General features: G+C 32.1%; 1 protein-coding gene across 1 annotated transcript in view; it reads left to right on the top strand.

The window, feature by feature from the left end:
• The window catches only part of LOC124530312, a 48,769-nt gene extending 25,694 nt beyond the window's left edge, over positions 1 to 23,075 (top strand). The window contains exon 3 of the mRNA XM_047104425.1: positions 21,125 to 23,075. Coding sequence (XP_046960381.1) covers positions 21,186 to 21,644 — 459 coding nt within the window. The 5' untranslated portion in view covers positions 21,125 to 21,185 and the 3' untranslated portion in view covers positions 21,645 to 23,075. The remainder of the gene's footprint in view (positions 1 to 21,124) is intronic.
• Positions 23,076 to 23,361: the final 286 nt, after the last annotated feature.

Below are 23,361 nucleotides of genomic sequence, written 5' to 3'. Positions count from 1 at the left end.
TTGAAATCAATCAAAAAATCTTATTATTTACTTGATTACTTGATAAGCGATACTTTTAAATTTTAACAATGGATTTTTATTTTAACATGATATTACGGAACTCTTAAAAATTACAGACTCCTTGCCAAACTACTAGTCATAGGTTCGCTGTTGCCATTTATTCAAAAGCCTGCTCTAGATTCAGTCCCTGGCTAGGTTCCAAGGCAATTTCTTTAAAAATTCAAAAACAAACGAGCTTAAATCACTTAGTCTTGAACCTAAACAGAACCTATGCACTTGTTCTGATCTTACACATAATTTACTAGATAGAAGAGAATAGATCAATTTTCTCGGAAGACCTATATTAAAATAATTATCTAGTGAAATAAAACTCTTTAAATGTAATATTTATTGCAGTAACGACAGGACTACGTACACTACTTTACAAAACTGCAGATAAATAATGAATATAAAACGAGTCTTACAGTAGCCGAATATGATTGTTTCCTATCGCATAATTAATGGTTGAGATCTAGACGAGTATGCTCTAGTACTAGTACTAGAGCATACTCGTCAGATCTCACTAGTACCTACTTATATGTAGTAGTCCAATCCCATATTATACTATGTAGTAGTCCAATCCCTATGAGCACGCTGGCCCGACTTCTTGTTACAAACTTCTATCCCTTTTCACAAAAATACTCCCACCGATTGCAGGAAAGCGAGATAAAAGATGTTACACATCAATACCTAATAAAGTCACATCTTTTTTCTGATAAAGTCACATTTCCAAACAAATAATGTATGAAAGTACGCGATTACATTCTTGTGACAGAATATTTTAAGCATAATAATTGACTGCTTAGATTGACTAGATAGGTTAGATTTGTAATTGAAAATATATTAATTTAAAATACAATAAATCAATATTCTATATATAAGTAACCAAGTTTCAATAGAAAATGTTAAGTAGTGTCAAGGGCAGACAGCTTATATTCCTAATCATCACAAAAAAGTTCCCATATTAACCTAAATCGATAGTATTTGTTGAGCAAATCGGTTGAGGCATTACGTTTCCCAGAATAAGTTGGATTATCCTCATTGTGCCTTGCAACTTCCTCGATAGTGTTCTTGAAAGCGATAATAAAAAATATGATAAACACGTTTGTGACCTTTCTGAATCTTCTTCTTCTCATGTTTATCACTGTTAAAGTGATTAATGTTTCTTAGGACTGCCTAGTCTTTTATAATTATATTACGGTATTAGATTAAAATGTTGAAAAATAGATATAATGAGAATATAATTAAACAATTAGAGTGAGAGTACGTGTATTTTAGCCGAAGAAAAAAAGTTCGAGCCAAATTTCCTCTAAATTTTCATATGTATATTTTTTGGTTTGTAATTAATCTCGTTTTAGGTTGTGAAGGTCAGGGTTGTAACAAAGCCTTTATATAACGAATGAAGCTTTATATCAAACAACTCGTACAACTGCAATGAGACATTTACAGACTGTTATTTTATTTTGAGGAGTAAATCGAAACCATTGAAAATAAAATTTATATTTTTAAATTTTTGGATTCCTTATTATATATTTAAATGCCAAAAAATCAACAGAAGATATACAAAGCCTTGCCAAAACTGCCCACGATATAAGGAAAATCAAACTTTTAAATTCACAAGGAAAACCGAGTTACGGTGGACAAAAAAGATTAAGTACCTGAGATGGTACAGAGTCTAGTATAAATCAAGTGTAATCGAATGAAAACCCATGTAAATTGTTTTATTACACGCGTAACTTTTACTTAATTGTTGTCGTTACTGAATTTTTTAGCTGCAGTATATTTCAAGCATCCTTTTATTCTTAAAAACTTTAGTTTAATTGCTGAAAAAGTCATTGTAACTAAACTTGTGGACCCCATTGTTACAAATTCAATTGTTTTTTAAGTTGCAAAAGGTATTTAGAAAAAAATAATTACTTGAACCTTTTTCTCTGAAAAATAAAATTAGTCCCGAGAGTTGGACATTATGAAAAATCGCAAACTTACCCCGGCAGCTTTGAAAAGAAAACAATTGGCTCGACATCTTTAGACCATAGACTACAATAAAGCGTTTTAATACTTACTTTATTAAAAATTAAAATGTACAAGATCTAGTTTTACACACGAAATTGAGTATTATAATACTTGGTGGTAGGGCTTTGTGCAAGCCCGTCTGGGTAGGTACCACCCACTCATCAGTTATTCTACCGCCAAATAACAGTACTCAGTATTGTTGTGTTCCGGCTTGAAGGGTGAGTGAGCCAGTGTAACTACAGGCACAAGGGACATAACATCTTAGTTCCCAAGGTTGGTGGCACATTGACGATGTAAGGAATAGTTAATATTTTTTAAAGCGTCATTGTCTATGGGTGATGACGACCACTTACCATCAGGGGGCCCATATGCTCGTCCGCCAAAATATACCACAAAAAAAAATTAGGTATAAAGATTGTAACAACCGCTTATCATAAAAAAATGTTTGAATAAACGATTTACTCACGACCTACTGTATTTATCAATGCGTTACTTTCTTTTAGATCACGTATCACTTTTAAAACCTAATCATTAATAACGAAAAAAAAAGGTAGTCAAATATATATAACACTCTTTTTTTATTTTTTCTTTCTACGAGACGAATCAATTTACATATTTATATCACACATAAAATTTATATTTCGAGAAATTAAAACTGTTATGTTAATTACGTTAGATTAAGCAAAAGCCCTGAGTCGAAAAAGAAGAATCCATTTTTTAGGAACACTGCATTGAAATGTGTTTTTGTTTTATAATAGAATATATGATAGTTTATAAGACGGGTTCCAGACTCGCGTGATTCACAGTGTGCATTCACACCGCGATTTTCCCGCGAAGTTAGTGTGAACAAAATCACCCTTCGAGCTCGCAATCTTTGACAGCTTTTGTTTAATTCATCGCGCTGAACTAACACAATATGCGCTGAAATATTTGCTTCTGTTACATCCGTGACGCTGTTTGCTTTGTCTAATATCTACTGTATGGCTTAGGGTTAACATCTCCAAAAACCGTTTGAATAACATTGATATTTCAAGAGTCTTACTACTTTCGTCGTACTAATATCAAATATTTTGTCAAAGCTTGATAAAAAGTCTTCATTCAAAATAGTGTAAATTTGTTTTAAACTTGAGTTTTGTGAAACCCAATTATATAACATACAATATCAAATATGTTATCACCTTTTTTTTACACACATTTTGTGGTTAATAAATCGTCTACACTAAAATCATGATTATTATATACCTGTTAGGTATAATTTTGTTCAATTTCCCCAGATAAACGCGAACGGAAACGACGATTTTTATACAAAGACTCAATAATTATAGCATAAGCATATCTCGGCATCATATCGATTATGTATTAAAATATGAGTATTCCATGAATCTGGAGTGAAATATAACAAAGGAGTAAATATTTACATTATCAGACGAACAGGTCTTGATATTACCAAAACTGACATATTATTAACCACACTTATCTATAATTTGCATCGTTTTGTTTAGTTTAACTATTTAACATTTATTTTCTACGTAAAATGTTAATATATTTTTTATGGAATTCATTGAAATTATATAATTGGTTGCTTGAGCGTACACGTTAATCTAATAGAAATTAATATTTGTTTTATATTCCATTCCAAAAGAGTAACTATTCATTAAATATAATGACTGCCGGTCTCCAATTCATAGTTCTGATATCCTATCATGATTTCTCTTAAGCAAATTTGGTCACGAAATTCAATTCAAGAGCTTCAACAGAGCGAGATTACATCACACGCTTCCGCCACTTTTAGCCGAGTAAAGTTATAATTTAATTTGATTTAAAGTAATTTCAACTTTATTACCACAATTAAAGACTCAATTCACAATTTGCAAATACATTTCGTAGCTTCGTGACTGGTTTCCAGACAATCGCAATAAATGCATTGAAATATATTTCTTTAAAGTTAGGAAACACTAAAGACGAGAAGTTTTTGTCGCATACAATGACAAAATATAGTTTCAATTGAAATGTTACAATCAACAATCATTATTATTATTAAATAATGTAGTTTTGTTTTGAAATTAAGTAATAGTAAATTAATATTATTGAATACTAAATTTGTTAATAAAATCTTATAAATTTTTAATGGAGTACATTATTTCCCCTTTTTAGCTACTTACTTGCATCTACTTCCGTATACATAATTGTAAAGAAAAGCTTTTGTTTTTAAATTTACCTGGTTAATATACTTAAGGATTTCTTAAAGATTTCTTAAAAATATTTTATAAAAGACAATTTACAAGCGAATGATAAATGAAGGTTGCGATCATATAACAACTGACACGCAATAAAGTCGTCAATTTTATTAGACATTTATATAGATAGTAAGGCAACACTACACTTAGCCGTCTCTACCAGAAAAAAAAAATAACAAAATATATATTTTTGAAAATATTACTAACGCTAATTTAAAGCCCAACGTTGAAATTTATATTTTTTCTTACATAATTTAAATAGAAAAATTTAAAATAGTTTTATGACAAAATAGGAAATATACTTATACTGCATACACGTTAAATCAAACTAAACTTGGTTCTATATGGGGATGGTTTAAATTTTCGACGACATTCGACAATTTGTAATTTGTGTTTTTAATTTTGAATGGATACTTGATTTAAAAAGCTTAAATAAAATAAAACTTATTGGTCGTAATATAGTGTTTAAATACAGATAAGAAAAAAAAATATGTACAGTTCCAGAGAGTAAAGATTTTAACATATACGACACACCTAACGCATTTGACACAGACAAGTGTAGAGCAGGCATAACACTATAAAGTCAGTGAAAACAACAACAGCTGTATTTCTTGCTCACTTTCACTGATAGATTAGTCTTTTTCTCGACATGAATGGGTAATACTTATCAGTTATCTGATAGACAGTGTTTAACTGTTTTCTAGCAATTCCGATACAATTTAATTTGTTTGAAGGTGTCTTTGTTTACAAGAGATTTGATCCCTTTCTCTTTCTAAGTTCGCTTATTCAAGTATTGATTAATTTTGAGCCATAATGTCTATTGCTCAACCAAGTGATAATTGAAAACTAGAATTCATGCTATCAACGCCCGCACTTGCACATACATATTTAATTAAATAAATACTCGCTTAAAACAAACTTATAGACTTTTGTTTGTATTAGATCATTTTGAAATTTCCATTTTATTTAGCAAAAATCGAAAATCTTATTTATTTATATTAATAATTGTAAAATTATATAAAAGCAAACTGCAACAAACTGGAAATCACTTCAAGCTGTGTCTGATGAATATAGAGGCGGTTCCTATGGTTTTGACGGCGTCTTACGGGCAAATAAACTAGAGCAATTGACGAGTCTCGACTGTTCGACAATACACCTCTGCAGTAATTGTTGTGCCAATACCTTAAATTGTATGAAAAAGCATATTTATAACATTAACAACCTCATTTTAGTAAACTTCTTTCTAATAATAATTCAAGAGAAATTTGCCTAATAATAACTTAATGTCTAAAATGACTAGCCAGCTTTAATACTTTCGTCGGAATATATTATTTGGACTTAAAGATGATATTGCAGTTTGGCAACTTCTACGTTGACTGCGCAAAAATAGAAACACTGAACTCGAAAGAAAAGAAAACTTGATGTAATAATATAAAACAAAACCTTGTTATAAGATATTACTTCCTAATAATAGAACAATGACATACATTTATAATAAATTAATTATATAAATACAAACATCAACTCGTAGTTTGAGAACCTAAAATTAATTGTTATGTTTTTATTTAACACGTTGGCGTTTTGTACATTATTTTATAAACAGACAAATAAATAGTTAAATAATATTCATTTATGTAAGTGCAATAGCATTAAAATAGCGTATAGTGAAATACATATATCACACAGGTACACAGTACAAGAAACTCATTATAATTTTAATATCTATATTATAATAACGATAAATAATTTTAGAAGCACTATATCCGCATTTTAATAAATTTATTAATTATTTCGCTTGCTAAAATATATCAACTGGTATACGTCAAAAATGGTATTCTGCATTTTATTAAACCAATTTTCTATGGTACCGTTACGGACCACGTTAAATTAAAAATAAAATATAATCCTTCCACATATGTTCTTTGTGTAAACGCGATCCTGAGCCACGATATTTTTTTATATCTAGGTAATGAGAAAAGACTAGGCAGGAAATATCTCCGAGATTGACTACTTCCGATGCAATGCACTTACTAGCCGCTACGTGATATATTCCAGAACGATGCTGGCACGTAAGATATTCAAGTGACTATTGCAATTTTATTTTATATGGGAAATAACAACAGGCTTGACTGTTAACGTATTACAATATTTTTTCTTATAAGTACCATAAGGAAACAGACTTACCTTAAAGTTATTACGTCATGTTACATTAAGAATAAAATTGACTTTTGTGTACTGCTTCCTATTACAAAGAATAAAAAAAACAACGCATGGTGACGCATGTAATATGAACAATGCAAAGGACACAAAAATCTTATTGCTCAAAAAAAACTGCCATCGAATGCATAAATAAAACTACATTCAAGTTACAATCTTAGATATAAATGGGTTTATTACATTTGATCATTTTAATTAACGTAAAAGAAAATTCTTACATAGCAATTACCATTAAGAAATAAATGAACAATTTTATTTTAATAAAGCACGTATGGCGCGCCTGCGCAGCGATGACTTCACGCAGTCGTGATTGATGAGTCGGAAAGAAAAATCCGTTATCAACAAAGAAGCAGTGCCTCTCACGCGGATAAACAGCATTACCAGTTATTATATTATTTTGCTTTATTAAAACTTTATAAAAAAACACAACAACGAGATAAACATATTCAAGTCAATCATTTACTAAAATTGCATTTGCTAACAGTTAGAAAAGCTTTTATTATATTATCAAAGTATTATTAATATAAGTTTGTTGTTAAAATATATTTTGTAAATTTAATTAATGTTATTGACATTTAACTTGGTATACTCATTCAAGCATTTTTATACAATATATTATTTTTCAATTAAAACCTCTCCTCCTCCTCGAATCTAAATCAAAAGAGAAAACAGGCAAAAATTATGTAATAATTATATTTTAAGTTTAATTAAATTGAAAAAGACCACCATATTTCTTACTTTAAGAATTAATTTATTCTTAATAGATTTAAAAAAATATTAAACTGCATACCTCAGCTACAACAAATTCATTTATTAAAAAGTTAGAACTCGCAGTATTTACGAAACCATTTAAAAGTGATATTATAATTTTAAAAATCGAAAACGTTAGGAACAAAGCTGTTTCTCACGAGTTTTATCTGTAGATCTCAGGAAGAATTCGGACTTACATTAGATGTCGTAGTTAGATAGTCGACGCTTCCGACTGACGTCTGTCGTGACATTGGGAATGTGAGAAACTTAGGATTAGGTTTAGGTAATCGTGTATTTTATTATGTTTAAGTTATGTATACGTATGAATAGCAATGAATGTTGACAAAACATCTAATGTTCATATCTGAGAAACGCCACAGTATCCATGAACCATGGTTGCCGGTTACCCATTGGTTCAGTAAGCATTGTGGTATAATTTTCATAACTCCTGTTTTACGCAGTGAGAGAGTAAAGAGTTGTTATTTTACTTTGATTTTATTTTCACTAATCATTTTTTTAAATATAATACACAACTAATTTGTCTTAAGAATTACGAATCATATATGAATAAGAATGAAGACAAAATATATTTATATATATCATACTTACATGATAGATAATATTAATTTAAATTGTAAATCAGAGATGTCTGTAAATTGATACCAAAAATTTGAAAATGGAGGATGTTATATCGACGCTATCAATGCCGTCTTTGTTATACTAATTATGCAGTCTGAGGCGCGATAATTTGTGAGTTCATGCATAGATCACTCAGCCTCAGGCAATCATAGAAAAACTGGTTTTACGATTATTAAACTTCCAATTAAATTAAAAATTTACATACAATGAACTCTGCATAATAAATAAAATTAGTGTTTAACATACACAACAAAAAGTTTTACGCAATAACTACTTATGATCATTTTTTTGTTAAACGTAATAATGTAAAAACGCTAGCTGTATTATTTACTGTAACCGGACCACCTTGTTTGAAATACTACGTATTTGCGTAATTAATTTTAAATCAAAACATGGCATACTTTAAACACGTGTGCGAATAAGTAGTTTCAGATAAAATAATAATATAATTGCTCTTTATGCCTGTAGACTCTACTACGCTAATAAATATTTAAGCGATATTTGCTAAGATTTACTTGGTGTAGGGTTGTATCACCCTCTAGTCACAAATTTTGCCGCTAACCAGGACTTTGTGTTTCCGCTTGAAGTATAACTGAGTCAGTTATAACATATAGCCCTTATCCCCTTTCCCCGGTTCCTAAGGTTGGTAACATACTGGAGATGAGAAAAATGGTTAATGTTTCTTACAGTCCCAATGTCTATGAGCGATCGTGACTATTAACCATTACTGGGTTAATTCCCCTGTCCAGCTAACGATTTTAAACGAAAAAAGATACCGAGTGTATCAAGTGAAAAAAGAAACTAAACAAAAGATACCGAGTGATAAATCGTTTACAATAAAATGAATAACCTGTGTTTGTTAGGAGTTCTAATTTGTATTGTGTTCCACATTCAACATAATATACAATATATGCCTTGACACAGCGATACTATAAAATTAACATTAAAACGTAGTACGAAGTATCATTGGTACATAATGAGCATAAAACAGCAATTAAAACGGTCGGGTGGCTGTATACCCGCTTATCTGATTGTACCACTCCGAATTATGAAGAAACAGTCGAGGTTGTGAGATTACGAATATAACAACGAACAATAACACACCGTCAAATATTATTTTCACTGAGACGTATTTTCACACGAAATGTTATATCACTTGGTTGACAGTCGGAATTGACCCTGACTGGTTTGTGTTAGTATTTATAGCAACATATAAGTTGCTTAGTTTGACCAATAACATTATATCACATCGAAGGATGCTTATTGTTCAAGTTCAAGTTGTAGTGTGTCATTATATTATAATAATTATTGTAAATGCGAAAGCCTATTTGTACGCTATCATATCTAACTCAAAGTATCGTCATGAAAATTGGCATACGTCACGTTGTCAGGGAAATAATTTAGATTACCTAACATCTGGCATTCGTCCCTCCCCACCGCTAACAAGCACGACGCCGCGGGCGTAAACTAGTTTTCAATATTTTCACAATCTATAGTCATGAAACTGCTGACTAAGAAAAGCAATGACCTTTTTTCTAATATACAGACTTGGTAATAATAATTTATCGACGCAAACAGTTGCTTGTATATTATAACCATATAAATATTGTATTACGGTTTATATATAATATAATAAGTTAAAATCATTTACTACTCAAAACGCAAGACGTAAATACATATAATAACACCATGCTATTTACGCTCTGTTAATTTTTACATATAAATTAATGATAACAGGAGAACTTAATTACTTTACCGCTAGTCATTATTGACAACGTATTCGTTTAACATACAAGGTTGACTTATTTCAATGAATTATTAATTATATTCTCAAAGCTAAAAAGTATTTATTATGTTTTAAATCAAAAGTAATTTAAATGATAATATTGGATTTTGTTTTTCCACTAAACATAACTGTACTTTAATCTATAATCTGGAAATAAAATTACTGAAATATCTGAAAAACAATTAAAATGTACCTTTCATATTACACAAAACAGTTTTGAAGATATTTTTTTCGTTAACGTAATCAAAACATAAATAAATATACATAAGTATTAAAAAGATCTATTGATTATTTCCTAGTTTCAATATTGATTAGAATAATCTCAGACAGCCCTAACCTAACTAAACCCTAAACATCGGACATCAGATTGCGTTCAAATGGTCAAAACTTACCAACATTTATATACAACAATAAGAATTCATAAGACACACATAATCTTTTCTAAAACAGTTGCGCTCTCATATCAATAAAGTTTACACTTCGCAAATAATTTCGTGCCAAATATGTGCAAAGTTTATTTTTAGCGAATAACTTTTACCTGCTATTATTATTTATGAAAAATAAAGACATTGTGGTTATAATCACACGGCGGGCCTTGGGTGTTTTGCGCAATCCATGAACAGTGGTTAAGTAACTATTATCCAACTGACTCGTGGGAATCATCGCACATTGGCAGTTGGCTCATTGGCATCTAGAATCGACAGTAAAATCTAAAGTTCAGCTCGCTTTGTTGTTGAATTTGTTAAAAACAACTATAAAAAAGGTTTTATACTCAAGTAAACCTTTTATGTGAATGATAAATTGCAAGAAACAGCCTGTATTTATTATTCGTTATAGAAAGTACACGTCATTGCATTTACATTTTAATCGTATCGTATCGTATAATTATTTTATAAACAGTTTCAGAGTTATTATTATCAGTTTCAAATTTTCTTTCACGTATGTTTTATCAAACTAGCTGTCAATCACGACTCCGTACTGGTGAAATAAATTTGTTTATTTATATTTTTTATACAAATTTATTATTGAGTTATATTATGCTAAGTGTATAACAAACATATTAAATGATGAGGAACAACTAGAAACCAATACAAAAATATTCTTTACATTTATTAATATTACATACATATTATATACTACATATTATTAAAATTTAACAAATTAACTTAGTGCATGAATTGGGGCTGTTGAATGACACAATAAAATAGTTATATTAATTAGATACACTGAAATATAATTTATATAACATTTTATGTAATTTAATAAGCGTATTATATAAAAAAAAAAACTACTGATACTTGCCAATGCGTTGTAACAAAAAAGTATAACGTTTCCCATCATTAATAAAGAATTAAAATTTAAAACAACATGTCCTTATATATTATTGTCCTTACAATTCGTTGAAGTAAGTATTCATTCGATTTTGCTACTGCGTCTTAAATATATCAAATAATAAATATAGGCAGTGTGAAAAATTTTAAAAATATTTTTTCTGCAACGCAATTGTTTTCTATCCATAGTAACTGCACCCTCACTGACTACAAATTTATGTACATGTTTGAAGTAATCACAGTGACATTTATGCCCACGAATCTATACATACAATTATTTTGCTAAGTATTGTGTTTAAAGCTAAATAAAATATTAGTAAATAATCTAAAACTCTAATAATAATTTGCAATATATATCAATATCAATATCAATATATCAATACCACAGGGCCCAGAACATGATGATGAGGGTGGTGGTGACATGGCTATTACAAAAAGTAAGTACAGTGATCATTTGAGGAGCGCACTGGGGGATGCGATTCGGGAGTATCGTAACACTCCCGCTGAGCTTAGGCCACGGTTGCCACGTTTACCCATGACTAAACGGAATAGGGACCTAGTGTGCACTCTGGATTCACTGCTCGCAGATTATTTTGAGAGCAGTGAAAATCTCGAGGATACGCACTCAATTCTGTTTTGTGCGGCTGTTGCAGCATGTCGTGTAGCTGGTGTTACATTTGAAGACACCGAACGTGCTACACGACCAAAGGCTGTTGCACCGGCATGGCAGAGCAGGATTGAGAAACGTATTAATGAGACCAGAGTGCTCATTGGAAAACTATATTGTTTTAAGGAAGGAAATACGCGTCCACGTGTAATGCGTTTCGTGGGGCGGGCGTTCTTGGGGACTGGTATAGGTCCGCAAGAATATCCGTCCCATGTCGTGGAGCGTATTGACTTCCTAAAACAAAAAGTTTATGCATGGGCAAGCCGCATCCGTCGGTACAGGCGGCGAGTGGACCGTTATCACTTGAATCGCAAATTCCAGAGCGATCAAAGGTGGGTGTACAGAAGCGGAGCGACTCGACCAGGATGTGAGCGATGGGTGTCGCCCAGATGATGATGCCACGAATACATTTTGGCGCAACATCTGGTCGGTGCCCGTCGACCACATTGAAGGTGATTGGATGCTGGAGGTCAGGCAAGCGTGCGAGCCTTTGGAAGTGATGGGAAAAATTTCCATTGCTTCTGAAGATGTAGCTGCTGCAGTTCGATCCGTTGCCAACTGGAAGTCTCCGGGACCGGACGGGCTGCATAACTTCTGGCTAAAATGGCTGCGCAGCTCGCATGAATGCTTGGCATCCCAGTTCCAGTCAGCTCTAGAGTCTGGGTCGCTACCACAGTTCCTTACCACCGGAGTCACCCACCTGCTCCATAAGTCAGGTAGTGCAACGGATCCTAAAAATTATAGACCGATTACTTGTTTACCGACGGTCTATAAGCTCCTTACCGCCATTCTGAGAGATAAGATTAATAGTCACATACAGAATAATAGTATTTTGTCTGTCTCTCAGAGTGGATGTAGGGGTGGATCACGAGGCACTAAGGAGCTACTCCTCATTGATATGACCATTAGCCAACAGGTTCGTCGTTCTCGAAAGAGTCTGTCGACATGCTGGATAGATTACAAGAAGGCCTATGATTCCGTGCCGCATACATGGCTCTTGAGGGTGCTGGAGTTGTATAAATTAGATACAACTCTATGCAGTTTCTTGAGATCATGTATGGGGCAATGGCGGACAGTCCTTCGCTATCCAGGATGCCGAACGATTCATGATAATGACGAACCGATAAGGATTGAGCGGGGAATATTCCAGGGCGATAGTTTGAGTCCATTGTGGTTTTGTTTAGCCTTGAACCCCCTAAGTACTCTCTTGGAGAGTTCAAGGCTAGGCTATCGTTTGCGGAGAGGAGGTAAAGTAATATCCCACCTACTTTACATGGATGACTTAAAGCTCTTTGCACCTTCAGATTCACAACTAATGGAGTTACTAAAGGTAACAGAAACTTTTAGTAATTCTATTAGAATGGAATTTGGAGTTGACAAATGCGCGGTTATGCATGTAAAGCGAGGAGAGATTATGGAATCTGACGGATTACAACTTTCAGATTCCAATAACTTTAAGTCACTGTCCGCAAACGAATCATACAAATACTTGGGTATGTCGGAAGCGTTAAGCATCAATGTGACCGACATGAAACAATCATTGCGGGAGCGTTTCTTTGGTCGCCTGAAAAAGGTACTTAAAAGTCTTTTATCAGGTGGCAATAAGGTTCGCGCCTTCAATGGTTGGGTCATGCCGGTCTTGATGTACTCTTTCGGCATACTCAAGTGGACTCAAAAAGAACTAGACGCCTTGGATAGGAAAGTCCGTGTCCTGTTGACTGCATATCGAATGCATCATCCTCGGTCTTCGGTGATGAGATTGTACATCCCACGGAGATGTGGTGGCCGAGGCTTTTTAAATGCCAAGACCCTACATAACCGTGAGGTATACAAACTCAGGGAGTATTTTCTCCACACTGACTTGGATATGCACCGAGATGTAGTTACAATGGACAAGGGACTAACTCCGCTCTCTTTAGGCAAAGAGAACTGGCACAAACTTGTAGTACTAAGTACTGAGAACCGCAAGGAGGTATGGAAGAGCAAGGAGTTACACGGACGCTTCTATCGGACCCTTCATGGACCCGATGTGGACTTTATGGCGTCCGTATCTTGGCTACGGTTCGGTAACCTATTTGGTGAAACCGAAGGTTTTGTCTGTGCGATTATGGACGAAGTTATCATGACGAACAATTACCGAAAGTATATTGTGAGGGATGGCACGGTGGACATATGTCGGGCATGTCACACTCCGGGCGAATCCCTTAGACATATTATTTCCGGTTGTTCTCGTCTTGCTAACGGAGAGTATTTGCACAGACATAATCAAGTGGCCAAGATTATCCATCAACAACTTGCACTTCGATACGGTCTTGTGGTATCAGAGGTACCATACTACAGGTATGTGCCCGACCCAGTTCTCGAGAATGGTCATATCACACTGTACTGGGACCGATCTATAATCACTGACAGGACTGTTGTCGCCAACAAGCCTGATATAGTGGTGATAGATCGGTCAGAGCGCCGCACGATAATTGTTGACATCACCATCCCTCATGACGAGAATCTCGTGAAAGCTGAGACGGATAAACAAATAAAATTTCTTGACTTAGCTCACGACGTTGTCGACATGTGGGATGTGGATACAGCAGTTATTGTGCCGATAGTTGTTACAGCGAATGGCCTAATGGCCAAGAGCCTCGACCAACATCTTAAGAGACTCTCGTTAGGCAGCTGGGTCAAGGGCCTGATGCAGAAGGCAGTACTCCTCGGCACGGCGCGTATTGTGAGGAAGTTCCTCTCTTTGGAGCCCTGACCACCGGTGGCTTAGACCCTGTTCCCGTCACTGGTTGGCCTCTGTATTTTATATTTTTAAATATATTTTATACATATGTTTGTATTTTATATTTAAAAATGTAATATAATATGAGTAAAAATAAATAAATAAAAAAATACTAATTTGCAATATAAATTACGTACAAAATTGTATAAGTTAAATTTATGTTTTATGATTATTTCATGTCTCACGCTGAATGTACCTACGTGTTAATTACATATTTATATACCTACATCGTATAATTGTAGGCCTAACATGGTTGTATATCTATTTTCGTATTGCTATGATTAATATACAGTAATAACTAAAAGAATCGCTTAAACTCCATCGCACTTATCTATCACATCAGGAACTGCAAGTTGACGAAGCCGCAGGCGGGCGCGAGGTAATGTTTCCATTAGTTGATTGCGTGCTGGAGATGGAATGCTCATCAAATAGAGAGCCAACATCATGTACCAGTAATATAGCTCCCAACTTCTGTAGCTCTTATTACTAATGGAATAAATATAATTTTGTAATGAATTTGTTTAACTCCTGCAATTCCTCTAAGTAGCGGTAGGACAGCTTATCATTTAAGTGCTTATTACATTTATGATATATACTTGTCTATTAATAATCCTTGTGTTTATTATTAAAATAGGGACTTGTCACCGATTTTATTAATAATTACTTTATACTATAAGCGTATACAATTTAAGGATTATAATGTAATGTTAATAAAATAGTTATATAGTTAGTAGACAGGAAAAATAAATTAATATCAAACAAATGAACAGGTAGGATTTATTAACAATTAGTTTATGTCATACAATAAGTCAGTTCAAATGAAGTGTATTTGTGAGCTTTTTTGGTTTGAAATGTAGGTTCTACCGACAAGGACAGACAAAAAACTCAGTTGTTACTTTTTTCGACTATCAACTACAGGGGTTTTAAATACAATTACTGAATATGAATAATTACTTATCTTGCGAGGAAATCAAAGACTAACTTCACGCGTTTTAATGATATTGTCCTATATCGTTATAAGTATTATATACTATGAAAAAAAATCTAATATATCAGTATCAACTATCAATGTCAATTAGTTGCCTAGCGCGTTTGTTGCGAAGCTGAGTTTACCTGGGAAGACTAATAGTAATTTCGTTGCAACTTTGAATCAATGGTAATACCTAAAATCTATCAGTTACACTAGGATATCTATTTTCCATCATTTATTGCAAACGTTATTGCTTTACATTTGATATTGTACGTACTAAACATTTTATTTAACTAGCATATACTTAACTAGCATTTGTTGTAAATCAAAAAAAAAATTTTTTTTACGATGCATTGTTTAGGTTGTCAAAATAATTGAATTAATACTTTAAAAAATAATTAAGTATTATCAGCAAAAATCACAATATTATTAATATCAAAGTAGGTAGTCATAAAAATAGAAAATTATCTAAAATGCATTGAATTGACCCTGATTGAAACTTATTAACATTATTTAAATAAACAAAAAAAGTTACTTTTTTTCTAATAGAGCAACAAATTGATTTTTACCTATTATCTATGCAATAATTGAATAGATATTAGTAATAAACAAAGGTGGAGAAAGGTTTGTTTACCTTATACTCCCGCGCATACGAGTTGCATATAAATGAAGGAACAATAAGAGAGCGAGTGTATACGCAATTTCCGGTATGGCCAGGCGCGTATCAGGCGACGTACGTCAGGGTGACAAACGCCGCGTAGGGTGACTATATTTATATTATTCAAACATATTAAAAACATTAAAAAGATATAAATTATAATTAAATTGGGAACGTGGCATAAGGCTGGCTATGCGACGTTTTAAGATATGCAAAAATAATTGTTAATTATATATTACCGACTTAGTGTTGACATAATTAATAATGAAACTTTCATGACGCTTTACAGGTAACAAACAGAAGAACTTAGCCTAGAAATAAAAAGCCAAGAGAGCATTACAAACTATACTCATTCCATTCGTTATAGACAATCCATTCAACTTATAATTGAAAGCATAATAAATTACTGGATTTTTAAATAAAATATTAGGTCTAACCAACCGATGAGAAAATTTTTGTACAACAGCTTTTGTGGCGAATCGGAATATGGGCGTTATGTTTTGATCTTATTTTATACCGTAGTTTTTGTGGTACTTCACACCATAACAGCAAAATTGAAATTGTAAATGTTGTATTTTATACATTGCTATACTATTTTAATTACGACACATTGCAATATGATTATTTTGTATGTAAACAGTGTTATGAGTAGGTACATATTGTTTTAAATGTTTAATTGACAACTTTGCAGGTATTATACAAAAAATGTTTTATTAAATAATTTGACAAGACAATTCGGTCCCGCTAATTAACCACAAATATTGATATGCATTCAAATTACAAGGAACATACATTCGTTTCGCAAATGTTTGTAGTTAAAAAGAGTAATTTTTCTCGGCGCGTAGCGTTGCGCGCGATTATCAGGGCGCAACGTGGCAGCTAACACCTTTCTGCCCATTTGTAAAACGTAGACTACATCACACATTATTGCTGACATCAAATTGTGTGCGTATCGCAGATAGAGGCATGCTCTACATTGTACGGATAAAAAGTATCAGATTATGTCACACGAAGGGAAATGGAGACAAGACAGACAATAACGCTCAGTGCAATATTGCCGTGCAGCGTATACTAATTATTTAAATGAAATACATTGTTAAATGGAAAATACTTCTAAAATTGTCAATTTATTGATGAAAATGCAAAGATAGCTAGGTGACTGATTAGTCAATGCTTTTGCTCATTTCAAATTGATAAAAAAGATAGAAGAGGTCGAATTGTCAATGTATGGAGTGTCACGTACTAGCTGTATTAGATTGCTACGTGTATAAATTTTAATATTAAGTTATATTATTTTCATAAATCCGCAATATACTCAGTTTCCTTGGTAGACTTGTACAATCCAGTCAGGCTTTACTTTATAAAAAAAATAGCTGCTAGATGTACAATTATCTTACATATTACTACCATACTGTTCTCAATATAAGACAAAGTGCAGTATTTGGTTGTATTGTTATAGTTGCGTGTGTGTGTAAGTAAAATAATGAATTTTATTATTGCACATCTTATTTAAAACAAAAACTCGATAATATACATTGTTAACAAAAACTTTTTAAATAAGCACGTTCCATTACTTATGCATAAGTGATCGTTTCCAGACTAGTTCAAGCTATTCTTACGCTATCTTTTATGCTACATGCAGTTGAACAAACATTGTAAATACATATATAAAATAATAAACGATATTGTCTTGTTAAGAAATATCTCCAAGGCCGTTTGTTCTTCGACAGACAATAAAATAAAATTTATACATATGTAGTCTTTTTCTTTGTTTGTATCAAAGATAGAACTTGTCTTATAAGTAAATTGTTTTTAAGCCTGTATGAAATATACGTGATAGGTACCGGCAACCAGTTAAAAGTATTATAGCCAACGGTTAAAAGTACTTTTGACTGCTCTTCATGCATGTCAAATTAATTTGTATTAAAAAAAAAAATTCTCTACCAAATAAACATTATATATTTTTTTTTTGTGTCAAAATAATTTAAACAATTCTCTTTTAAGGAGAATATAATACTTTTAAATCACTGACATAACCTTATATGTACTGTTTATGTAGGCATTAGGGAAGTAATGCTTCAGAACATCTGAAAGGGTTTATGAATCCTTTTTATCACGCTCAGGCTTTGTAAAATATGAATATGATTTCTAAAAATCTCATCCCTTTGAAATTAACAATGCCTCCCTTCCGTTTTTACTTCTTTTGAAAAGAAGTAAAAAATTTGTTTAATGCAATTTAAGCCACAATTGAGCCATAATTTTAAATGTCGTTTTATTAAATAAAATTAAATAATTTTTAATTTTTGGAATTTGTTTTTGTTTATTTTATGATACTATATGTGCTCAACATAATTATATTCATAATTTATGAATAATGAAAAATTATTTTCTGGATATCCATAAGCCTGTACTTAAAATAAACAAGCTAATTAAGTGCAAGCAATTGCCTGACCTCTCAACCTATTACAGGTGTACGTAAATATCATGTGCACTAAGTTATATAACATCGTTAGAAAACCAGAAATACAAATAAACATTCAAAATCTACGAAAACATGTTTGCTAACATTAGACTTCAAGTGACGTCATAGCCCAAAGATGGCTGCTCGAACGTGTGTTAGGTGAAGTGCGTTGACCCTGTGTCAATGTTAATGTCAGCTGTTAAATGGTTACCTAAGATGTATGGACAGACTTTTATTGCATTCGTCGTCCGAACGTTTATGTGAGTTACAGAATAATAAAGAATATATCTTACGATCACATCTAGTATCTACGTGTGTTACATCACATTGAATTGGTTTAACCAAGTTATATTATTCAACTTGATACAAACCCGAATATATAAAACGATATATACAAATACATTACATATTCATACTAAAATGCACCCACATGCGAATACAAATACAGAAGTATTTTTTTTTCTCGCAGACCGTATTATTAATCACTTTATGGGAAGATATTGGTGTCTATGAGAGGGGTTGTCAGTTTAGGGGATATCGTTAAATGTCTTTATATGTATGTATCGGTATCTTCATCACAAATATTTTTATTCAAAACTTTTTTTTACTTTCAATTGATCATAAAAAAGTATAAAATTTTAAGTATCACCGTTCCATATTATTGTTATTGAGTAATCTCGTTATAAGTATTTAAATTTACTTCTTATAGAAGTTACAAATGGATTTAAATTTCAATCATGTCACATTCATAAGTTTAACGTAGGCGTTGTATCTGATCGCTTCTAAATCTGATAATATATTACTATAATACCTGCTTTATTTTATAGGCTATGTACGTCTCAATTTTTATGAATACTTACCAGAAACATCTACCGCTACATCAATCTAGTCTAACTTGCTATATTATTTGAAATGGACCGGATAAGTGCGAGAAAGTATTTGTTATTTCGCAAACGATTTATAGGCGCATCGGCCTATATTTATGCTTTATACATTCAAAATAATATTAGCTGATTTCCATCCCAATCGCTTAGCAAATAGGACGAATATTGCATGATGTATTTTTAAGATGATTTATACGAGTAAATGGTCGAAATAGTGAACGCATTGTTCGGTTGAGTCTAGTGAGAGGAGCCGACTCGTGCAGTGAAGCGCTCTTTATTACATTTTGAACACAATACGTACGGATGCTAGTAGATATATAGATAGCTAGGTACAGTCGCGTAAAGCGCTTGTTTCATGGTTGAACGTGAATCACAAAGAACATGTTTGGAATTGTTCTCGACATTTTTGTATTAACATTTATGAGAGATGATGTAAACGGTCATCGTTAACTTTGTGATAATTCTGAAGTATATTATATAGGTACTAATAAGAATACGCCAAATGCGAAACTAAATCTAACTGCTCAGTGAATGAGTATACTGAGCATTTTGCTAAAAGCTAATATGTACTAAATCTTAGAATCTCATGATGAAGTCCCGATAACATAGGTGAAAAGCGGGAGCAAAATTATTTGAATAAATAATAAACACCTTTCTGTATCTATTAACATTTTTATTATTTAATCTTTGCACATATTTAAGTCATAATAATTATAAACATAAACAATATTAATTGAATATGAGCATTTGTGAGCGAACTTGTCTTTTGAAGTCTTAAGGGAAGTTGTTACAGCCGCCGCACCGTCAGTAGTGCAGTCACGCTACGGAGCCTCCACTTACCCGCCATTATTATATACTTACTGTATTTTGTTCCTTATCTATTTTGACACGTAACTCAGGGTAATTTAAATCACGAGAAATAGAGATTTCGTATTAACCTATTGTAACGGATTATAAGAAATTGATAATTTTGTCTTTATTTCTTCTGGTAGCAAACTTTAAAATCTGTAGGTGTGTCTAATTTTCCAGTTTAAGTTAAAATTGTTATAACGTTAAATCGATACATAGAAAGTATATGAATATATTATTCGTATGAAAAGGCGCAAAATGGAAAGTTGTAGATCAATTGCATCCAAACTATTTATTTGAAGGAGAACAATAATAGTTTAATATAATATAAGAAGTGTCAATACTATGCTTTATTATGTACACTAGTAAATACATATATTATTCAAAGTGGAAAAATTAGGAGGTGAAATTGTGAACATAGCTATGTATGTATATTTCGGCAAAATGTTTTGCAATACTTTTGGAGACCTAGATTCAAAGATAATATTTGGATTAATATAATTATTACGGTATACATATATTATATTAATAGTTTATTCGATAATACCAAAACCGCAGGCGACAATTACATACTGAATATTAATACACGTTTGTCACTTGTCAATCTTAAAAGCCGAATATATATCTCAGTAATTGCGCAAATTTGATAATTAGCTTATTACTAGGGACACCATTCTTCGAAATTTTAACTATTATGCCAAAATCATATTATACATTAGCAAATAATATCGAATGAAAATTTTAATGAATTTTTTTTTTATTTGACGTTCTTTATCACCTGTTCTCGTTACTTGATGATTGATGATCTTGATGATTAACCCCTAATCGTTTTATGTTTCAGGTCCCATAATGAGGTGTTTGTGATCTTCTTACATTGGGCGTGAAGGGCGCCAGCACACAAGATGACATCAGAGAGGGCAATCCCGCATTTGCGTGACATTTTCGGTCTGAACCAGCAGTATGATGGAAAGCCTTATGAAGATAATGAAGACAAAACAAAAAAGTCAGTTAAAAAGAAGAAAGAGGACTACCGCACCTACGCTAATGGTGACGTAAAAACATTGGAGAGACACCTCAGCATGAAAAAGACCATACGAAAAAAGATTATGCGCGATTTGCAACAGGCGTTCGTTGAAGACCCTAATGAGTTTAAGGTCGAGAATACGAGTCCTGAAAAATTGAAAGCGGAACTCAGTGCGGAAGCTGTAAAAATCGAAAAGAATGTGCGGAAGAATGATCCAACTTTCTTAGACATGCTTCGAGGTGAAACCAGAGGAGAGGAAACGAGGGAGGAGCAACCGCCGGCAGAGAAGACTAGCTTCTGGCGGCGTCTTACCATGAAAAACAAGAACAAAAGATAATTTCGCTACGGACGCCTATAACACTTTACTCCGTTTTTATAAATCTACTATTCTTAAACGTTGACTCAGATCTTGTCGTAACTTCTTTGTTGTATTCAACCACGACTTTCTGGAAACAATAAAAAAAAACTTTGTTATCTCTGTCCGGCTTATGGCAGCTATCCTAACGTTTTTATCTACGGTATTTTGAACTTGAGATTAAATAAAACGATGCCAAATATGACAAAATGTATTGACGTTGATTAATGAAACAATTCTTGCTTTTTAAACTAATCGCTAGTATCCTTGATACATTTCATGAGATACCTAATTGATCATAATTTTTTTTATGTTAGGTAGATTATTTATTTCCTTCAATAATGAACTAGTTATCAAATATTTTTGTTTGGATAGTGTTTATTTAGGTTGCTTCTTCGTAATCTAAATCACATGTGATTTCAAATATTGTCTTTAGGCAATTAAATTTACTCAATGCTTCAGACCGCCTTCAATAGCACCATTTGGAAGGCAAAAAAGCTACAACTAACTTACAGCCGTTTTGAACTGATAACTTAGTCGGACAGAACATAGCTAGAGCAAATATATATATACTAGATATATATATGTACACTTCATATTTGCACATAAAGGAGTTATATAATAAAAATAAACGGAACTTTTTTATAATGTTAACGTTATCAACAAAAAAAGTCATTTATTTTGGATGTAAGCCTATTTATGTTTTAAATATCGGTTCTTAACAATGAAAAAAAAATAGGTGCGTTTTATTAAAATAAATAAAATATTAATTACACTGCATTATATCTGTAAAATATACATGTCTATTACATAGTTTTATTAAGTAAATAAATATTGGCTCACTTGCCCATTTTATATCGATATAAGATCATTTTATATGAATACTATTATACAATGTATTCGATTTAATTGTGAACGTTTACTCTAAATATCAATAAAAACAAATCACTTCAGGATAAGATTAGTATTCAATTTCAACCTCGGACTAAAATGAAGACTGTTTTTGAAATAGTATCATATCCATATTGTTTACATTTTGTCCTTTTTAAAAAAATAATTTCTGTGTCTCTAGTATTTAATCTTTTACATCTGTTGTATCTATTTATATGTAATTAGAACGATATATGTAACAACTATTGCATAATATTTGTAAGGCGCTTATTTTTTAAATGAAAGTAACATACTAAGGTTTTAAGAGCTGCCCTTAGTAACGGAGTAATGTGAAGAATATTATCGGCCATTGTTACTTATTATAAAAAATGAAATCTCATTCTACATGTGATGTAAAATTAAGTCTAATAGTTTACGTAGGTTTAAGTATTTCTTAAGTGGTATAAAATTATGTGAGGTAGTACGGCAATTCCTTGTTGTGACAGTTTATAACTATAATGCAATATAAAATTTTACACATTTTGTGTGTGTTTATTTTTTAAACTATGTCCATTTTTTGGTAAAATCTTAATCCTCTTTTTTTGTATTTAATGTAGAAAAACTTTTGTGCCTCATTATTATTAAGCTATATATATTTGGGTTACAATGTATGCCATAATAAATGATGTGTTATGTCCATGTAATTGCAATGGACCCTTCAAACAACACTACAAAACAAAGTACCAATTTTATGTTTTGTAGAACAAGAACTATTAAATTAAATCTCCACTTATATATTCTAATAGTACCTCTGAAATTCATTCAATTA

This window comes from Vanessa cardui, chromosome 6 (assembly GCF_905220365.1).
Source record: "Vanessa cardui chromosome 6, ilVanCard2.1, whole genome shotgun sequence".
Taxonomy (NCBI): Eukaryota; Metazoa; Arthropoda; class Insecta; order Lepidoptera; family Nymphalidae; genus Vanessa; species Vanessa cardui.
This window is presented reverse-complemented; position numbering and strand designations above follow the sequence as displayed.